The sequence below is a fragment of the Schistocerca americana genome, chromosome 1, assembly GCF_021461395.2.
Source record: "Schistocerca americana isolate TAMUIC-IGC-003095 chromosome 1, iqSchAmer2.1, whole genome shotgun sequence".
Lineage (NCBI taxonomy): Eukaryota > Metazoa > Arthropoda > Insecta > Orthoptera > Acrididae > Schistocerca > Schistocerca americana.
In genome coordinates, this window is record NC_060119.1 from 1,198,053,380 (window position 1) to 1,198,075,040 (window position 21,661).

At 44.7% G+C, this 21,661-nt stretch overlaps 1 protein-coding gene across 2 annotated transcripts in view; it reads right to left on the minus strand.

The window, feature by feature from the left end:
- LOC124619795 (toll-like receptor 2) overlaps positions 1 to 21,661 on the minus strand; it is a 147,204-nt gene that overhangs the window by 12,780 nt on the left and 112,763 nt on the right. The window contains exons 9-11 of one of the 2 annotated variants that reach the window (XM_047146389.1): positions 19,709 to 19,921; positions 10,386 to 10,493; positions 1,153 to 1,357 (exon numbers count right to left, since the gene is read on the minus strand). In XM_047146389.1, the coding sequence (XP_047002345.1) occupies positions 1,153 to 1,357; positions 10,386 to 10,493; positions 19,709 to 19,921 (526 nt within the window). The remainder of the gene's footprint in view (positions 1 to 1,152; positions 1,358 to 10,385; positions 10,494 to 19,708; positions 19,922 to 21,661) is intronic. The other variant, XM_047146398.1, reaches the window with a different exon arrangement.

Below are 21,661 nucleotides of genomic sequence, written 5' to 3' on the forward strand. Positions count from 1 at the left end.
CTTCATTTCATGACAGTTCTGGCACGTTTATAAATACTTTGAATCGTAACTGCATCGGGAACATTTTCTTCGGTGGATTGTTGACTCTCAACCAGTTACAGGCCTTGGCCGTAGAGTTCGCCATGTCCTTCTTGTTTCAGAAAGAAGGCAGCCATTAGACAACCTATCTGACTTCAGTGAACACTGCTCGGATTGATAAGGCGTGTTCTGTACGAGAGCCATATGAGAAGGAACATTCTGTTCTAATGAATAATTGCCATTCGATTGAGAACCATGATCCTGAATAGCTTGTATGGTGCATCACATTACCGGTAAGACCCTTCCAGGCTATTTTGTTGTGTTAACTTCTATGCAATCATTTACTCTGAGCCAGGTCATGACCATTTATTGGTCCGTGTGATGATACATTTACCCGAGTTCACGTGCACTGCAATAAGCTTAGAGTAATGGAGCATTATGAAGTGCTGAGAAGGTAGTTACAGCGTAATTTGTAAGTTCATTTCATTCTGTCTTCTGTTTAATTCTTCCGAGCTAAGTTTTGTGAGAAAGAGAAGATCAGTTCGGATTTCCCCTTATGTTCTGTAAGCTAATGTAATCGGTACAGTCGGCGTGTGTTGAAGTCATTTCTAGCTCAAATACGCTGCACACAGAGCGCAACAACCGTGCGTGTTGAACTAAGGTCTGGAAAGTGACACCCTTATAAGAAATTGTTTTATCTATCTGAGTGAGAGCCTGGATTTCCATTACAAAATTACGTCAGGTACTTAGTTTTAGCATCCACCACGTGTAAATGAATATACACTTGGGGAACCGGTCTTATAAGGAATGGTAATCACTACAGGTGTCAAGCTAGCGGTAATCATCCGTTCCTATCACCTTCAAGATGTTCATTACTGACGTATTCTCCAGTATTTTGTTATATGCTGTTCATTTCTTACCTTTTCCACTCAAGTTATATGAAAGCATGTGCTTTTGAAGTATTATTTCGGATGAGATAGTATCAGCAATCTTTGCATGGGCATTAGAATCTTTATTCATGCGTACCACTATAAAACCTGGGCTCGCACATCACTACCTCTGAGAGCGGTTGACTCTTTCCCAACAACACACACACCTGTCAGCTTATTCTAAATTTGGCTTGCTCTCGCTCACCTGGCTGTCGACGAACGCCTGCGAGAGAACGATGACGGTGGAGCGGCTGTTGCGCATGGAGGACATTATGTTGTCCGCGATCAGCGAGCCGAGGGGGAAGTCCCTCTCGTGGAGGCAGAGTCGCAGCGCCGGCTCCTCAGGGGAATCCCCGGCGTGCTCCAGCTTCTGCAGCAGCTCTCCGACCACCCAATGGCGGTCCGCGCTGCTGCTTACACGCATCAAGGATCAGAAACTTGTCACATGGCTCTCACTCTCTGATATGAACAAACTGACGGCACTAAAAAAAAAAAAAAAAAAAAAAAAATACGATGGGCCGTCCACAAAGTAAGTTTCGTTTGGTTATATAAAACAAACGTGTACGGATACAGTAAACAACTTTTCTATATAGCTTCCGAAATTTTGTAGGCACTTGTCATACCGTGGCACACGTTTTTGAATGTTTTCTTCATAGAACGTTGCCGCCTGTGTATTCAACCATGTGGTAACATGTTCTTTCAGCTCGTCATCACAATTTCATGAATTTGTGATCGTGAGATTTACGGATCTTCCATAGCAAGGTCACTAAGTGTAAACTTAAGATTGTGCTTCATCTTCTCTTCAATTGTGTGAATCAGTTGATCAGTAATCACAGACGGGTACAAAGTTACTCGTTCTCATAAAAGAGCTTTCAAGATCTAAAACCATATGAGAAATTCTGATGTGTGTTTTCTTTTCATCTGGAACATCAACAGCGAGATATTCAGATGTGCAGAACATCTACTAATTAGCGGAGTTAAGCAACGAGAACTACTGAGTACAAATTAGATTAGAAGTGCACTGTACCAGACATATATCACGGGAATGGCATTGTGACTAACACCTTCTACAGCTGAGTTAGAAAACCTTATATTCACAAGCAGTTTCGCTCCACATGACTGTCTACAGGTTCAAACTCGACATTAAGTACGTGTGTCAGTAGTTCATCAACGATACAGGCCAGCCACAGTTCACAAGTAACCGTCCCACTAATAAACTGACTGAACTACTCAAATCCACGTACGATTATTACTTCATTCGTCATGTGACTGTATTACTCCGATTGTAACTTTCGCTAAAACCACGAATATCAGCAGATTCAACTGCTATCATGGGTACAATGTACACAAATGACACGGTACGCCGTGGAAGTCACAGCTACATGAAACAGGCTGGAGCTAAAATATAGTTACCTATTAGTTGTCTACTTTATGCCTGCTGTTTTGTTTTACATAATAACGGGTTTTAACGACGTACCGATTTAGACGTGTAGATTGCTTCCACTGTTAGCTATCGAATTTGCTGTTAGTGATTTAAAGGGAATTCAAATAACCACGTAATCCACCTATAATCTAAACAGAACACACTAGGTGTGTGTGTGTGTGTGTGTGTGTGTGTGTGCAGTACATACAGTTAAATCTGTATTACTGGCAGAAGTAAAGTTGTGGGGAGGGGGCGCCAGTCGTGCTTGGGTGGCTCAGTTGGTAAAGCACGTACTCACAGAAGGCAAAGCTCGCCAGTTCGAGTCTCGGTCCGGCACACAGTTTTAATCTGCCAGGAAGTTTTACATTACTAACGGGTTGTAACCAGCCTCCGAAAATAATAAGCCACTCACTCACAGGTACTAATTTCAAGCCGCGTGGTTTGAGGCGCCATCTTACCAACTGCGCGGCCCCTCCCGCCAAGAGTTCGCGTCCTCTCTCGGGCATGGGTGTGTGTGTTGTTCTTAGGATAAGTTAGTTTAAGTTAAATTAAATAGCGTGTATGTCTAGGGGCCGATGACCTCAGCAGTTTGGTCTCATAGGAATTCACACACACACATTTTTGAACTAATTTCAACTTTTGCACCCGAAGGTAGTCAGACTGAAAGTCGTAGTGAATAAAGTTGTTTAAATCAGCCGCTAAAGGCGTTTATGACAGTGTCAGCACCTTGTCTTGTAATTAGCGTTGCTGAATCTCAGTTATGGGGCACTGGGTTCGATTCTTAACCGGCTTAGGGATTTTCTCTTCTCAGGACGGGTTTCTTCAAATGGCCGAACTCCCAGAATGGGACGACAAAAGATGTCATATGCACATTTCATTTGACTTTTCTGCGACTTATGTAATTCCCGAAATCGATTAATCCCAGTATACGAGACTATCTGCGGGCCTCACAGAAACAATAATTTGACGTCTAAATAATAGCATTTATCTGTTCTACATTACAGCCAATCACCAAACGCAGCGTTGTCTTGAAGGAACATATAAACAGGTTCCAATTTCTTCACGAAGATCCTCTGCCAAGACAGTACCGCAGATGATAGCGTGCCTCAGGAGAACAGAGTCATGGCCGGCTGTTGAAGCGAATGATGGTAGAAGGAGGGCGGGGGTGGTGACGGTTATTAGGACATTTTTAGGACGTGCTCTATGCTAAGGCTGTGTCCCACTCTAATACTTTTCACGAACTCTTTTGTGGTTGAAAACACCGTCATTTGATGGGACTTCTACCTCCTATTTCAAGACTGAACGGTAAATCCATCGGAACAACACGGTAACTGTTCCTGTTCGAAGGCAAACAATTCTTCTCCGTTGATACTGCGGTCTGCACTGCAGAGCTGCCTGTCTGGCCGAGGAATCACTCCATACTTGATTCTCTCAGAACTTCGATATACAGCACTCTGCCTGGTCGAGACACCAACAGAAATATTCGTAAGCATTTCGGTAAATGACAGTCGTCCATAGCATTCCTTGACTTTGGAAGGAGCCCAGCAAGACCTTGGCGTGTTGGGTGAAACTTCGATGATATGTGATGTTTCTCTGGTGCTCTGGCAACTTAGGGGACGGGCGGCCCTACATGCGGTAGGATCAAACGATTTTTGATTTATTGTCATGATGTCTCTCTACTCTGAGAAGGACCACCACTAGCTGAATTGCTCACTGAACAGCCAGCTACATAGCTCATTAACGCACCAGCGTCCATTGGTGACACACCAGGTGGGTAGGTAGTAGCATATCTAGGATTCTGCCTTCTTTTACATGTTACTTCTTGAGTTAGTCCTGCTAGGATGGTTAGGATGTGTGCCTGCTATGTGTGGATGCAGATGACCGTTGTCTTCAAAAAGTCAAATGTGCTTTTGGCTATGGTCAGTCATCTTCAGGCTGCTGCCTTGGGATATAGCCGTCACGGAGAATCTGGCCTGTGTCGCTTGTTTTCCTCGTGGGCTCTACTTCCGAGGCGCCTCCTAGCGTGCCAAAAGCGGTGGATCCACCGTCATAGCAGAGTTATTGGCAGGTGGTACCTAGTTTGCGTCACTTGAGGCGGCAGGCCAGTGTAGAGACTGGCTGCTTGGCCTCGCCCATTCACCCTGTGAGTGAACAGGTGATCGCTCCTTCAGCAGGGACCGAGCAGGCACACTTGCGGAGGGGTTTACTGGTTATTCGGAGCTCCAACGCTAGGCGCGTTTTGGAGCCCCCTAGGCAGAGAGCGTTCTGTGCTGGAAAGAAAGCCAATGTGCACTCGGTACGTCTGCTGGGGGTCTCATCCTTGATGTGGGATCGGATCTGCCTGCGGCTACCATGCGTGCAGGGTGCAGTCATCTGCAAGTTGTGGCTCACGTCGGCACCGACGGCACCTGTTACGTGTGTTCTGAGGCCATCCTCAGTTCATAGAGGCGGCTAGCGGAGGTGGTGAAGACGTCTGGCCTCACGCGTCGGGTGTAAGCACAGCTCGCAATCTGCAGCATTGTTCCAAAAGTTGATCGGGGTCCTCTGATTAGGAGCCGAGTGGAGACCACCCAAGGGCTTTTCCAACTGTGTGACGGTTTTGGCTACAGATTTCTAGACTTACTTTAACGTGTGGGATTTGAAGAACAGCCCTTGATAGTTTTGTAGTTCGCCACACAAAGGAAGATGCTACTCTGGTGGCAGAGTGCTTGTGGAGTGCACGTGAGCGTTTTTCCTAAAAATGGTTCAAATGGCTCTGAGCACTATGGGACTTAACATCTGAGGTCATCAGTCCCGTAGAACTTACAACTGCTTAAACCTAAATAAGGACATCACACACATCCATGCCCGAGGCGGGATTCGAACCTGCCACCGTAGCAATCTCGCGGTTCCGGATTGAAGAGCCTAGAACCGCTCGGCCACAACGGCCGGCAAGAGCGTTTCTTAGGATAGACGATAGTTTGAGGTGCTCTGATCAACACTCGCCAGTCGATAAGCAGCAAGTCATGTCAAACCATTTCAGAGTAAAGACATCTCGACTGTCAAAATCTTATCAGTAAGCTTCCGAAATATTCGTAATAACGTTTCCGAATATTTACTGTCCTCCAGAGTAGCTCTCGCGCTCAAATTGTTCTTGGGACCTAGAGCTGGCCGAAAGCTCTGAGATATTTAGCGAGTCACGGAATGTAAATTGGAAAGACAGGTTAGAGGTCATAGGAGGGGAAGCGTTTATCGCCGTTGGCAAAAATGTTGTCTCTATTAAGGTCGAAGTTGAGTGTGACAGTAAAGTTACCTGGTCGCGTATGACAGGCGTCGGTGAAACCAAGTTCACTTTTGTGTCTTTTTGCCATCCACCTGATACCACTGCGACAGCTCTAGAGTCACTGAAAGAGAGTCTACCGTCAGTAGTGGGAAAATACACAAATCGTGCAATAATAGTTGGTCTGCGGATTCATTGCAGGTCTACGGACAGACAATCATGCGAAATACTTTTGAAAACGTTTTCTGAAAACTGTCTTGAGTAGCTAGTTCGTCAGCCCACAAGCAATGGAAATATCTTAGATCTTGTAGCTGCAAATAGGTCGGACCTTTACCGACAATTCTCAGTGTAGAAACAGGAATTAGCAATCATTATACTAATTATAGTTGCGAAAGTTAATAAATCAATCAAAAAGGCTAAGAGAGTGTTTCTACTAGATAGAGCAGATAGGTTGTTGTCGGAATCTCACTTAGACAGTGAATTGACATCACTTAGTTTCAGTAAGATGGACGTAGAGGAATCATGGGCAGAGTTTTAGCAGACAGTAAATCGTCGTCTGAAGAGTTCCGTGCCTAGTAAGGGGATAAAAGATGGGAAAGATTCTCCATGATTTAATAACGAAATTCGGTAGATGCTGAGGAAGCGGAGGCTGCTACACTCTCGGTTCAAAAGAGAACGCACAAATGACGACAAGCAAAGTTCAGGAGAGTGTGCTTCTGTGATAAGTTCTATGCGCCAAGCATACAACAGCTGCCACCGACATATTTTGGCAAAAGATCTGGCAGCGAACCCGAGAAAATTCTGTTACATATCAAAATCGCTAAGCGGGTCGAAGGCTTCCATTCGGTCCCTTGCTGACCAGTGTCGTGTGGCAGTTGAAGGCAGCAAAACGAAAGCAGAAGTTTTAAATTTCATGTTCAAGATACTGTTCACACAGTAAGAATCGTGCAAACATACCGCCAGTCCACCGTCGGACAGACTCCCGTAGCTGCGACGTACTGATAAGCATCCCTGGCATGGAGACGCAACTGAAAGATTTGAAACCAAATAAATCACCATGTCCGGATGGAATCGCAATTCGGTTCTACAAAGCATACTCTACGGCTCTACGGTATGGGCCCCTAGCTTGCGTTTGTCGTAGATCTCTCGCCCAGCACAAAGCCCCAAGCAGCTGGAAAAAATCGCAGATGACTCCTCTGCACAAGAAGGATTAAAGAACGGACCCTCAAAATTACATACCGATATCTCTAAATGCGGTTTGATGCAGAGTCTTTCAACATATTCTCATTTCGATTAGAGTAAACGTTCTTGAGATCGAGAAGCTTATGTCAGCGAATCAGCATGGATTTAGAAAGCATCGCTCGTGCCATACTTAGCTTAACCTTTTCTCACATGATATAATGCGAACTCTTGATCCAGGGCAACAGGCAGATTGCACATTTCTAGATTTCAGAAAAGCATTTGACACAGTGCCCCACTGCAGGTTGTTATCGAAGGTACGAGCATATGGAATAAGGTCACAGGGATATTAGTGGCTCGAAGACTTCATTAATTATGGAAACCAGTATATTATCATCGACGGCTAGTATTCATCACAGACAACGGTATCGTCTGGAGTGCCCCAGGGAACAGTGATACGACGGCTGTTGTTCTCTGTACATGTAAATGATCTAGCGGACAGGGTGAGCAACAATCTGTGATTGTTTGTTGATGTCGCTGACGGTAAGAAGTAGGAAGATAAAAGGCGACGTAGGTAAATGGCAGGATGTAATTGTGAATGGCAGTTGGCTCTAAATGTGGAAAATGTAAGTTAATGCTGGTGAGTAGGAAGAACAAATATGTCATGTTCGGATACGGCATTAATAGAGTCCTGCTTGACACGGTCAATTTATATGAATGCCTAGGCGTAACGTTGCAAAGCGATATGACATGGAACGAGGATTTGAGAACCGTGGTAGGGAAGGCAAATGCTAGACTTCGGTTTATTGGGAGAACCTTAGGAAAGTGTGGTTCGCTTGTAAAGGAGAAGGCATAGGGGATGCTGTTGCTATCTATTCTTTAGTATAGCTCGAGTGTTTGGAAGTAGTACCAGGTCGGACGGAAGGAAGACATCGAAACAATTCAGAGAGTGGCTGCTAGATCTGTTATCGGTAGATTCGAATGACACGTAAATGTTACGGAGATGCTTCGGGAACACAAATGGGAATCCCTGAAGGAAAGGCGATGTTCGTTTGGAGAAGCACCGTAGAGAAAGTTTAAAGAATCGGTATTTGAAGCTGCCTGCCGAACGATTCTACTGTGGCAACATACACTGCGCATAATGACCACGAAGATACGATACAAGGAACCAGGGCTTATACGGAGGCGTAATTCCGTCGTTTTTCCTTTTTTCCCTCGTTTTATTGGCGAGTGGAACAGGAATTGAAATGACCAGTAGTGTTACAGGGTACTTTTCGCTGCGCAATGCAGGGTGGCTTGCAAAGTAGCTATGTAGATCTATGCAGATGCAGAGAACGGTCTGTAGTACACATACTGTTGAGCAAAAACTTTATCAGAAATTGCTAGATAGTGTGTTAGTCCATCTTTGGAACGTAATGCAGGAGTGGTTCTGCGTTTCAAGGATTCGTCAAGTTCTCGGTAGATTTCCGCAGGTACGAGTATATCGCTCAAATGTGTATGCACAGGTGGCGCAATTCCCGTTAAATTAAGGGTCGTTGGTTTTTCGGTGCCCAGAGGGCACTCAGTAGCGTCTCAAATGTGTCCTATTGACTTAGAACAGGTTAATTTGATCGTACAGGCACCAACATGAGTTCACTGTCGTGTTGTAGTAGGACGATTCTGGCTTTGGGACAATGACAGCTAACCCGGTGGAAAATGTCACTGTCCTCGGAGAAGACACGAACGAAAGGGTGCACGTGGTTCACAAGAATATTGACTCAGCCTACATTTAACATGGTACCTTCAATTACTACCACAGATCCCGCAGCAGCCATGGTGAACATCCTGTACACATTATAACTTCAAACTGAACCCATCTCTTCCCCACCTTTCCCCATGGCAAGTATCTGTTGCGCGGTGAATGTCAACAACTGCCGTTCGCTTTAGTGGTGGCCTACCCAGACACCACCACCGACCTGACGTAACAAGAAATGTAATTCAACCGACCACGCGACTCATTATCATTGATCAACCGTCCGACCTCGACGATTACGTGCCCACTCAAATCGTAATTTACGGTTTCTTTGGACCAACGTTGGAAAACGCAGAAGTCATCTGATTAGGAGCCCCACCTTAAACGCTGTGATTCGAAATCTTACGCACCTGCACTCGCGTTGTACTCTGTAGTCAGATTTTTCTGGGTGCGGGTGGCCTATCATCTCTTAAAGAGGCCAGAACGTCCCACATCTTCTCTCATGCCGGTTGTTCCATTGTCCCTCAATCACTTTTCAGAGATGCTCACGACAGTACCAAGACCGATAGCAGACTATCTCGTGCTGAGGAGCAAGACATAACAATCTGGTCTTTCATCAAAGTCACTGATTCCAGCGGGTCCCCGCACTTGCACCTCGTTGCGATGACTCCCCCATTGGTTTCTGCTCCGCTTATATACTTTCACGAGCGCGTCTCGAGCTCGCAACGCCACCATGCGCCATTTCATCTCGCGATGGGCAGTAGTCGCAATATTTCGACTCAATCAGTGTAGCTTTTCCACTGAGACTCGGTTCATCGGTATTTAAGAAACTTAGAGAAGTACATCAGTGTCGTGGAACGGTTACTCATTAACACACAACGACAAGACGGGTACTTTCTAATACGAGTGGTCTCTTATCGTTCGTCTCAGGTTGGTATTCTAAGGCGGTTTGTGCGAGTTTCGTTCTGCTTCTCTCACATAACCTTTATCTCGCAGTTCTGCGAGGGACGTTACATTAAGATTTATTCAGATCAATAATTAACTGAGAAAATGTACTGTTTGAATATGTCGGTGTATTATACCACGTGGTCATTGATGTAGTTTGTAAGGCTTTAATAAATTCACTTCGTAGATAATGCTGGAATTCTGAAATAATTTATTTGTCTCTCGCTACACTTCCGGATGCTATTTTTATTACAATGCGCGTCAGTGAAATCAGCTCCACGTAAGTATTTTTATAGGCTTCGACGCATGTCGCAAATGTCTCAGCCATCGATACGCCGGTACGAGCTTTTCATAACAGCACTGATAATCAAGTTGAGTTTCTCAACGATGATCGACGTCTGGCATCCTTTTCAAAGAAACTCTTTCGGCATCCACCTCAACTGATGGAGGTAAATCTTAAGTCTTAATTGCCTTAAGCGGATCGGAACTTCGAACCTCCCGATGAGACAAACGGTTCAAATGGCTCTGAGCACTATGGGACTTAACTACTGAGGTCATCAGTCCCCTAGAACTTAGAACTACTTAAACCTAACTAACCTAAGGACATCACACATATCCATGCCCGACGCAGGATTCGAACCTGCGACCGTAGCGGTCACGCGGTTCCAAACTGACGCGCTTAGAACCGCACGGCCACACCGGCCGGCCCGATGAGACATTTCTGCCTTGACCACTACGCCATTGCGCTCTGTCACTGGTATCTCTTTGTGTTTCAAGTTAAAAGAACTCTTAAACTAAGGCAGGTTGTTGTAGAACGATACCCACGTGACTATAGGAAACACAGATAAATTGCTGCCCTAAACATTTTCGCAGAGTAGTGAGTTTAACTGATATACTCACCTGTAACAGACGAAGGCGTCGTACTTGTAGCTGGCTGGATTGCGCCTCAAAGCAGCCATTCTCTCGCGTCGCATTTTCATCAGGTGAATAATGTACGTTATTTCATATCTGCAAGAACAGAAACATTGGTTGTACATTTCAGAGAGACAGCTTTCACAGTTTCCCCTAAATATATTTTGTTATTCCATTTATAAATTATGACATTAATTCTTATGTTCTGCAGTCTTTTTCTGGAATCACAAAAATTATTTCGGAAAATTACATTTTTTCCTAAAGTAGCATATGTTCCAAAGTGCAGCAACGTCATGTACCCAGGAACAAATATTCTTCTGAAATTTAAAAGCTTTACAATGGGGAAAATGTTGTCAACAATGTATTTAGTCGTCTCTCTATTATATTATTACTCTACTACACAGCAATTTTCAGTACGTGAAGTGAAATTAAACGAAAACTAGTTGCAAGTTCAATATATTTTGAAACTTAAGCTATCGGAAATTAACAAAAATTTCCGTTTTGAAGTCAGGTAAAATTCTTAAAACTTTAACGAAACTTAATTAATCTGAAAATATCCCACGCTTCATGGTGAAGATATTGTTTTTGAAGATGGAAAATGATTCACAATCATATGGCTATACTGTCCGTTCTACGGAACACCTCCACCTTCTGTTACCGGTCCACCTGATTGTCAATACCCTTCCAAAGGACTGCATCACAAACTATTCAACTGCCTTCTTTGTCCGCTTTCTCATAATCCACCAGTCCATGATTGTCTGCCATAAAAGTATTCTCAGGAACTTTCTTGATAGCAGCAGACTTCACTTCTCGTGTCCAGCAATGCCCTGTGTGCATGTGCTAATCTGTTTTTTATGCCCTCCTTGCTTCGCCAGTCAAGTGTTGTTTTGCTTCCCAATTAAGAGAATTACTTAATTTTCTCAACTCCAGGGTATCCAATTTCGGTGTTACTAGTCTCATTTCTATTAGTAATAGTTACTTTCGCCTTCCGTCTATCTTTGGTTTAGTCTGCATCCCTATTCTGTACTCATCAGAATACTCATTCCATTCAGTACACCATGTAATTCTTCTTCACTTTCATCGAGGACTACAAAGCCATCAGCGAATTGTATCACTGACACCTTTCATTCTGCTTTTTAATTCCACTTAATCCCCTTATCCTACTAACCTCGAATTACGAACACCCGTTTCTCTTGGAAGATGATCCGAAACAGGTTTTGGTGCACGAAAAATCAAATTCAAAAAATAACAGCGACACAAATGATCAGTTGGTTCACGGGGGAATAGTTGGATGTCAGTTTCCAGCCGAAAAATATCACGGCAAGTGACTACGTTGTCGTCATGAAGAGCGCTGATGAACTGACGGCTTGGGGGCCGGCGCGACGACTTTATCTCTTGCCGCCTTTGTCCGATCTGCCGTTCTATCAGGCGTCTGCACCCAGTGTCTCTCTCCAACCCCCCCTCCTCACCCCACTCCTCTCGCCGACACGTTGTTCCGTCCTAGGTTCCCACCTAGGTGTTCATGCTGGCGCGGCATCTCTGCTATTCCTCCGCCAGCCCCGCTAGCCAGTTCCTTGTGAGGTATCTCCTCCCTGTTCCCAATCTAACTGCGGTTTCCCAGGCTTTACTAAGGATGTACCAGCTACCACGAATGATTAGCTGTTCCCTTACTCGAATCTCGATAGCTTATTTAATTACACTGCCCCAGAAGTTAGATGTCCATGTCGGAATATTAGTATGGTCATAATCCGTTGCGCGTTGTTAGAGTGGGCAATGTTTGGCGGCTGCCGACTTGTTAGGTTGCTACTTCCGCTGGTGTTCTCGGCACAGTGCGCTAACTCACGTACAGTGTGTTAACTGTATGACGACCGAGTTGTGAGGGGAGTACGGGGAGAGGAGGAAGCAAGCATTGGCTGGCGAGGGGAGAGGAGCCGTAGAGGGGGAGAAGGAACGCCTACCAGTTGCAGTGCTGGCACTACAAATTGCGCGTCATGCTTACACGAAAGCAGACGAAAGGCTTGGAAGTAAAACTCGCTTTAAATGCTGTTCGTAAACGAAACTGGAATCGTCATGTACATTAAAATCTATATAGATATATAAAAATGAATGTAAGTATGTTTGTCTACTATGCGCTCACATTATCCTCTGCCAACATTTATTAAACGTTAAGTTATTATCGATCCACGATTCATCGAGATAAAATATTTCTCTGCCTGCTTTCCTGAAGTTCTTCATGTCAACAATGAAACGAGATTGCCAGTGCATAATGTCTGGACGTTCTAACAACACATTCGTCTTGTTTTCCACCTTACGCCATATGAATCCCATAGACAAAAGTACTTTTCTCAGCGAGACAGTACTCCACTTCCAGCCTATTTTGTCGTGCAAAACTGGAAGCAGTGTTCGCAGGCACGGCGCAATCTTCCGCACTGAATAATGACACGCTGGTTGAAATCATCGATCATTACTTCGATTTCCCCGCTGCTTTTCCTAAGTTAAAAGAGAGAGAAAGATTTATAAGAAAATGCCTTCTGCACTGCATGTATTTTTTTGAATTTGGAAATGTACTGTAATGTGAATGTGTTTCGAAATAATACTGTAACCAGTGGTGTTTCCATACAAAGCAATACGGTAGCAAGGAAAAATGAAATGTAAGGTAATTCGGACGAAACAGGGGGCTCCTTCAAAGTGATCGCGAAGAAAATATCTGAAATGGAAACTCACCTTTTCTTGTCAGGCGTTTGTGGTGATACGCCAGGATGATTCTTGGAAAACTGTTTGAATGTTTCAGTGCTACGCATGCTTTGTCCTGTGTATGTAGCAGCTCTCACTGAAGATTTGTAAATGGGGTGAAGCAATTTTTTCTGCTCCCTTTCCCTTTCGCAGCATTCAATCACACGCAATATAATTTTGTGAGCATCGCTACGTAATACTGGTTTCCTTCTAACCGTAGGCCTATCGGTAGGGGTAGGGGTTGTTGGCGACTCTCGAGATGGGCCAGCAACTGCCTCTTCACTCATTTTGATAATGCTCAGCACAACTGCACAATAAAAACACGCAGAAGAGTACAGCGCAAAACAATAACGAAGCAGACGACAATGGCTACCTCGTACAACAGTCAGCTACGTAATGTTGGCAGCAGTCGAAACTGCGTGCCTACCGAAGCCTCGCGACGTTTACCGACTTCTACCGATTCAGGACTAGGGAGAAGTCAGCCATCTAAAAGTTTACACACTGTAGCCTGACTGTCACAGTTCTCGTGTCCCAGGCGGCCTGAATCAAAAGAGCTTGCCCCAGTTATCAGGCGTTATAAGTGTTGACAGACCGTTGAGATTTCATATTCATATTCTACCCAGTATCAGACCGCGGAAAGGTATGGATTACGACCCTACTTGCAGGGAGCCACTGACCAGCACGGAACTGGGGAAAGGTGATAGGAATCGCAACATTCGTAAACACGAGATTTAGAAAATAATGTGCATTGAGATGACATAAGTGTGGGACATAGATATGCACTTATACAGACGGCGGCAGTATCGCGTACACAAGGTATAAAACGATAGTGTATTAGTGGAGCTGTCATTAATTTTGTACTCAGGTGATTCATGTGAAAAAGTTTCCAACCTGATTGTGGCCGTAAGACGGGAATTAGCGCTCTTTCAAGGCGGAATGATAGTTTGAGGTACACTCCTTGGGCCGGCCGTGGTGGCCAAGCGGTTAATGGCGCTACAGTCTGGAACCGCGCGGCCGCTACGGTCGCAGCTTCGAATCCTGCCTCGGGAATGGATGTGTGTGATGTCCTTAGGTTAGTTAGGTTTAAGTAGTTCGAAGTTCTAGGGGACTGATGACCTTAGAAGTTAAGTCCCATAGTGCTCAAAGCCATTTGAACCATTTTTTTTTACACTCCTTGGACATTCCACTTTTTAAATCGTTAGGGAATCCCATGTTCTCTGATCCACAGTGTCAAGAACGTTCCGAGAACATCATTACCTCTCACCACGTGCAACACAATAGCCGACGGCCTTTACTTAATGACCTAGGGCAGTGGTGTTTGGCTAGAGTTTTTAGCCTGCTAACAGACAAGCAACACTGTGTGAAATAATCGCAGAAATCGCTGTGGAACCTGCGACGACATGTGCGTTAGTAAAAGGCAGCGGAATATGACGTTAATGAGCTATGAGATCAGGCGACCGACAAGAGTGCCTTTGCTAACGACACATCGCCTGTAGCACCTGTCCTGGGTCCATGACCACATCGGCTGGATCCTAGATGGCAAGAAAACCGTGGACTGGTTACAAGACTCCGATTTCAGTTGGCAAGAGTTGATAGTTGGGTTCAAGTGTGAAGTAGAACCCTAGCAGCTATGGATCCAAGTTTTCAACTAGGCACTGTGCAAGCTGGTTATAGGTCCGTAGTAGTGTGGACTATATATGGAATGGAATGCAACCTCTAGTCGAACTAAACCGATCATTGAGTGGAAATGGCTATGATCGGCTATTTCGAAACCATCTGCAACCATTCATAGACTCCATGCTCCCAAAGAATGATGAAATTTTTCTGGATGGCAATGCATGTTGTCATCTGGACACAGTTTTTCGCGATTGGTCTGAAGAACATTCTGGACACTTCGAGCGAATGATTTGGCCACCCAGACCGCCCGACATGAATCCCATCGAACATTTATGGGACATACTCAAGAGGTCAGTTAGTGTACAAAATCCTGCACTGGCAACACTTTCGCAATTAATGGTGCCTAAAGAGACAACATGGTTCATATTTCTGTAGGGGACTTCCACCAACTTGTTGAGTCCATGCCATGTGGTGTTGCTTCAGTACGCCGGGAAAAAGGAGGTCCCACATGATATTGGGATGTATCCCATGACTTTTGTCACCTCAGTTCTTTGTGACATCAGTACAGAAGAAGACACCGACGGCAGCATCAACTGACATAAAACTTTCACAAAATTACATACAGAAGAAAACTGATCAACGACTACACAAATTTATCTTGAGAATAGTTCGGAGAAAGAATACTGAAGCATAAGAAATAAGCTTAGGCGACGGAAGGGGGAGGGGGCTCAGCGCGGTGGAGCGTACGTACAGACGAGACGCTGTCGCAGGCGAGACGACAGCCGGTGGACCTTGCAAGAGGACGCTGCAGAATGCCCCGGAATGGCTGTGTTCACAAGTTTTGTTAGCTGACCAGCACCTCAGACTAATGTTCATAGGGCTGAAAATACAGTTCTAGTGCCGGCTTCCTGGGCGGTCAAGTGGCTAGCTGTCGCCTGATGGAACACAGAACTGGCCGTTTCCTTTTTTGCCTCAGAGGTTTCCAAACGAGGTGCTGCCTCCCGCCGTTAGAATGGCAGGCTTTCCTGTATTTATGTGCGTCTCAAGGCAGAGAAGAGGCCCAGTTTAAATTTAAACCTATTTAACGGACCCGCGGTATCTGACAACTAATTAATCGCTCTCATAATGACGGTAGCCGAAATCTACTTCCAAATTTCGGTTCGTCCGTACCGAGAGAATCGCTACTATAACGTCTCCTTCCTTCCTGTGATTATTTTGATAGGGTAATTCGCGGGGGAACCTTTGTGTAAGACGAAATAGCGTTGACACGCAAATCACGGATTTAGCAGCGGTTTCGTTCTCTTCGGAAAGTCCAGAAACTTCCACCTGATTTCATATTCCTCAATTTCTTATCGACTCCTCCTGTATCCAGCCTTTCGCTAGCGCCAATGCACTCGCCACGGCACGTGGTGTTATTGGGAGGGTTCGTAACACGATGTGTTGTAACAGTACGCTCAGTGTAGCCTATGTAGGTCTTGCCACATTGACAGGATATCTGACAGTCTCCGTATTTCCGCAGTCCGATGTCGTCTTCGATACTAACAAGCAGAGCCCTGTTTCAGGTGGTGGGCAGAGAACTGCCTTCGCTTGGTGTCTCAGGACAATTGGTCGTCTATCCGGATAATGATCTACAAAAGGGAGATTCATCTTTTGTTTCCGCCGGTTGTACCGCTGATGTAGAACGTAGGGATCTCCGGATTTGCCACTCCCTCATCCCATTCTTCCAGAACACCACCTTCTCGGGAAAGAGTTACATTGCTCGAGAGGATGCGAGCTGTACGTATCAGTGATTCCAGCACGCCTTTCCTCTGTGTTGTGTGGTGCCAGCTGTTCGCATGTAAAGCCATCATCGTCCGGGTCTTGTCTGACGTCGCGAAGCACACCCGACGTGGTATCCGTCAAGGTCGCTGCACACTCTGAAACGACCAGCTACACCTCACGCAACACAACGTGCTCCTCATCGAGTTCTGCGACCGCAGTGCTGTCCAGCAGTAGGTGACGTGGGATCCTAACCACGCAGTTCGTTCATGAAAATGAGCGCACATAAGATGATGGCCTTAGCTCTGTTAGGGCAGTCGAGGAAGAGCAGAAAAATTCTCGAGGAAGATTCTGGACTCGTCGATGGCTTGAAAACCGAATTGCTGGTAGAGGAACAATAAACGTGTTGAACGCCGGTGTGAAATACATACAAGTAGAAAATATTCGTTAGTAAAATTGTCTCTCGATTTTAAAATAAATATAGTTACTCTATAACGTCTTATGTCATTTTACGGATGCATAATATCCATTTTCTCAGTGTTGTATTAAGTACCATACTGTGGATGAACGTATTCATTACTTAATTTGCAGGATGGAGACTTGTTTGGTAATTTCATTCGAATGCAAAATCACAGACTTTTCAATGTTATGAGTGATATTTCCCGGAAAGATACAAACAAGAGGTACCCCATGAAACCGACTAATAGGTATTTATCTTTTACACAAACTTTCGTAATAACAAAAACGTCTACTGTGCAACCTGTGTTTACTTTATGACACATTGGCGGTCACGTTGAAATTTCTGGTGACTGGGAAAACATTCCACTCGTTGGCCTAAGCAACAAGAATCCTAGTAAATATATTATTTATAACAAACAGCCCGACCGTTACTGAAAAACTATCACATTATTAAGAAATCCCCTAATCGTGGAGAAAACAAAAGCAGGAAAAATATTTTGAACGAACTGTTCCCTTGCTGTTTTACGACGCTACCTACTATGCTACGGCTTCTATATAACAGCAGCGGCTAAGTTACATTATATATGATGTGAAAAAGGCTGTAGCTGTAAATGTCATCATTTGATGTATAACATAAAAATTGCACCAAAAGCGACACACTTTTGATAAATTGTCGTTGCGTTGTGCCGTGGCATTGGTACACTATGCTTTTTTAGCAAACAAATTAAAACACAAAACGTATCGCATATGAGAAGTCTTTGACTACTGATATGTTATTTCCTGCAACGGTATTATAACAAAACGCACCTAAAAGGACGCAGTTTCGAGGGATCTTCAATCTGCTGCTGGTTTTAAGCAGCTTATATTCATGTCACTTACGCTATGTTTGGATACAGGATTAGTATTGTCCTGCTTGACACAGTCACATCGTTTAGATATCTGGGCATAACGCTGCAAAGCGATATGAAATGGAACGGGCATGTGGGGACTGTGGTACGGAGAGCAGGTGGTCGACTTCGGTTTATTGGGGGAATTTTAAGAATGTGCGGTACATATGTAAAGGAGGTCGTATATAAACGCTAGGGCGACCGATTCCTTAGTACTGCCCTAGAACTTGGGATTCGTACCATATCGGATTAAAGGAAGACACCGAATCAGCTCACAGGCGGGCTGCTGGATTTGTTACTGGTAGGTTCTAACATCAAGCAAGTCTTACGGACATGCTTCGATAACTCAAATGGAAATTCCTGAACAGAAGGCGACATAAGTTTTGAGGAACACTACTGAGAAAATTTACAGAACGCGCATTTCAAGCTGATTGCGTAATGATGCTCCTGCATCCGATATACATTATGCGTAAGGACCACGAAGATACGTGAAATTGGAGCTCACGTTGAGGCTTACAAACAGTCATTTCCCTGCGCTCTATTTGCGACTGGGAAATGAAAGGAAATAACTAATGATGGTATGAGGTACTTTCCGCCACGCGCCATGCAGTGAACTGCTTGAAACGCGTATGTATTTAGTACAGCGATGGCGAGGCATGACAGAATCTCTGACCAGAGAGTTATTTATCGTTGCTAGTCTGCGCTTGACCGCGCGAGAGTTCAGTTGCATGTAGGGAATCGGCAGGTGCAGTTGCGGTCGAGTTGCAAGAGACTTCAGTTGTACGTAGCGAGTCGCGAGAGCATGTAGTAGCGCGCGAGAGAGAGTCGCAGTTGTGTGTGAGGAGTCGGCGGGCGTCGACATGGGGCTCTGGTCAAGATTCAGGACGAGGTATATATTTTTAAATAAGGTAATGAAGCAGCATTGCGCTCATCTGATAATGTAATGCATCTTAAGTGTAATTAATTTGTTCAAGAATCGCCCCAATAATAATTTTGTTTTCAAACCAAGTTTTTTAGAAAACAATCATTTGAATTGAAAGAAAGTTTCCCATGCATTTCCTTAAAGAAAAGTTTCACTTAAATGTAAAGTTGCACAGGGCCTAAGATCGACATTTCGGTCTATATGCGTTTTCATTGTCACTGAGATTTCATTATCATTGAATTGTCTTACATTTTTGTGGGCAGCTTACATTTGGCTCAGATTGCTATTTCTGATTTAATTGTCATTGTCAATAAATTATTTTATTTGCTGGGAGGTTACACTAGGTTCTATTGCCGTTAACATTTAAATATTGTCTTCCAAATTTCTCTGGGGAGGTTACATGCTGAGTAATTGTATAACTGAAAATGTAGATGATATAGAAAACACGTAACATGGAGTGTAGCTCTGTGTGGCTTCAATTAAGCGTATTTTAAATTTGCTTGTGGTGTAAAACCGATGCTGGATACCACTGGTCACGCTCCGATGCACAAGGCAAAAATGGAAGGTTTTCTTTTCTTTCACGCTTCGCAGTGTTATGAGAAAAAAAAAACACCGAAATTCCATGCTGTGACATCACTAGCTCCTCGTGGACGAACGTTTTTATGTTCCTTGAGATGACGCCTGATGAGTCGGCGGACGTCTTCCGGTACACACTGAGGAATAAGCGCTGAGGTGAAAGCGCTGCGTCTACTGCCAAGGTGTCAAGTCCTTAAGCACACATGATGATGGCAATCTGGTCGCTTATCGAAATATTACGCTCGTAGGACACTAAAGTTCAGCGGTTTATCCGTGAACTGTTTCGTTAAGATGCAAACCGGCAGAAGTTGAACAACCACTCGTAATGCAAAGATTGCAGGGTGAGTTTAGAGGCTCACCTGCGGAAGTGGCAGAAGGCGCCGATGCCGCCGAGGAGCGCCAGCACGGTGACGGCGAGCAGCAGGTAGAGCGCGACGTTCCGCGGCGAGCCCGGGCAGTTGGAACTGTCCTCCAGCGCCGACTCCAGCAGCAGCGCGTGGCCCGCCTGCTCCTGAGGGTCCGTGCACAGCGGCTGCGTCGGCCGCTCCACCCGGGGCCCTTCCAGCGATTCACTGACCGAGGGTAACAACAGTATAAGACTCACCACAGGAAACACGAGAGCGCAATCGCTTTGCTACAGTACATCAGTCATGCATCCAGAAGATTCGACCGCATTTTAAGGTTCGTTCACACAGGCCTTATTTTACGGCAATTTATTTATTACTCCATAAAATTTGGGGATTGCAGCAGTTTGACGTCGACATTTTGCCACGTTATTTCGTTTGACAACCGTTTATCCATCTTCAGGAGAGCGTTTTACACTGGAGATTGCTAGTGCACGTCGCTAAAATTGTAACCAAATCCTTTCGCGTAAACTCTACAGCGTAGGCTGCCGCTGTATGAGAGCTCTCGAGTTTAGTGGCCTCTGCATTATCGAATATCTGCGCCTATGATGCGCTGGCAGCAACGTACTTGTGGTACTAAGTGTGCGTCGGGGGAAATAAAATTCAGATGTCCAATCAATAGAATTCGTTCATCTCCCAGAACTCGCAGACAGGAGCTTTGGCGAGACTCCCTAGCTGAAGACAATCACATAACGGTCAAGGAGGAAATAGCCGAAGGCTCACACCTTTCATACGTGACCTGGAAGACTTTGAACAGACCGCAAGTTGGGGTGTCAAGGTGCAAAGCCAACCTCAGGAAGTGGGGCTTCAGTAATGAGGAGGAAACTTGTCAGTGTGGTGACGTACAGGACGAACAACGTCTGCTAGTCTGAAGGAACCTCCCGGCTGCATGCACTATCTGTGATCTTGTTGCAGCCAGCGAATCTGCTGTGATAACCGCCGAATCCTGGGCCCGTCAAAAAATATAATCATCTTGCTGCTTGTTTATCTGCTGCTTGTTTGTATATATTATTGACTCTGTATCATAAATACTACTGTACATATTTAATTTTTCAGATTTGCTATGTGAATTAATACTTATTAGTTTTTGTAATTATTTTATGCCCCCGACTCCAAAATAATAATAACAATAATAATATTCAACTGTACTGGATTCCTTAGGGAACTTTTTTTTAAAATCAGTTCAGTTTACGAGGATATCGTATTTACAGCGGAAGTGGAGACGAGCGGCTGCGTGTCTGTAGTTTCTGGATGCCGTTGTCAGTCTCACATGGGATGGGTCACTGTGACATCATATTAACCGTAAACTCACACAATCATATGGGCCTGTATTTGCCGGCGTCTGGCTGCCACAAACCTGCGCAAACTATGGGCGTCTTTGGAACTTCGGTGCTTCTGGCACATATTTCCGGTAGAGACAGCCTGGCAAAGGAGCTGAAACACCTGTAGTTAATGTTCTTTGTCAATGCATATTCTCCACATCATATCAGCTTTCCTTTGAGGAGGAACAAACGTGATCACGCAGAAGATCAAAAGGAGAAGAAACTGTTCCATTCCTACGTGTTCCTCCCACATGTCGGTAACATTTTATCAAAATTAGGCTGGAAGCATTATCTTAAAGTAAAGTTCCAGTCACTTATGCAGCACATAAGCGCTTCTCGTTTCGGTAAATGATGATCTGCATTTTCAGAATGCTGACGTTTACAGAACATCATGCCAGTGAGACAAGGTATCTATTGTTCAGATTAAACGCACAGAAAGTGAAAAGTGCTTTGAATATAATCGCCACAATCGCCTTTCGCAGACCAGTAAGGCACCCATAAGCAGGCGTTGTATCTCCAACTGACACGCTATGGATTATTCTACAACTAATATGTTGGTACCCGTGGTCTAGGGGTAGCGTCTTTG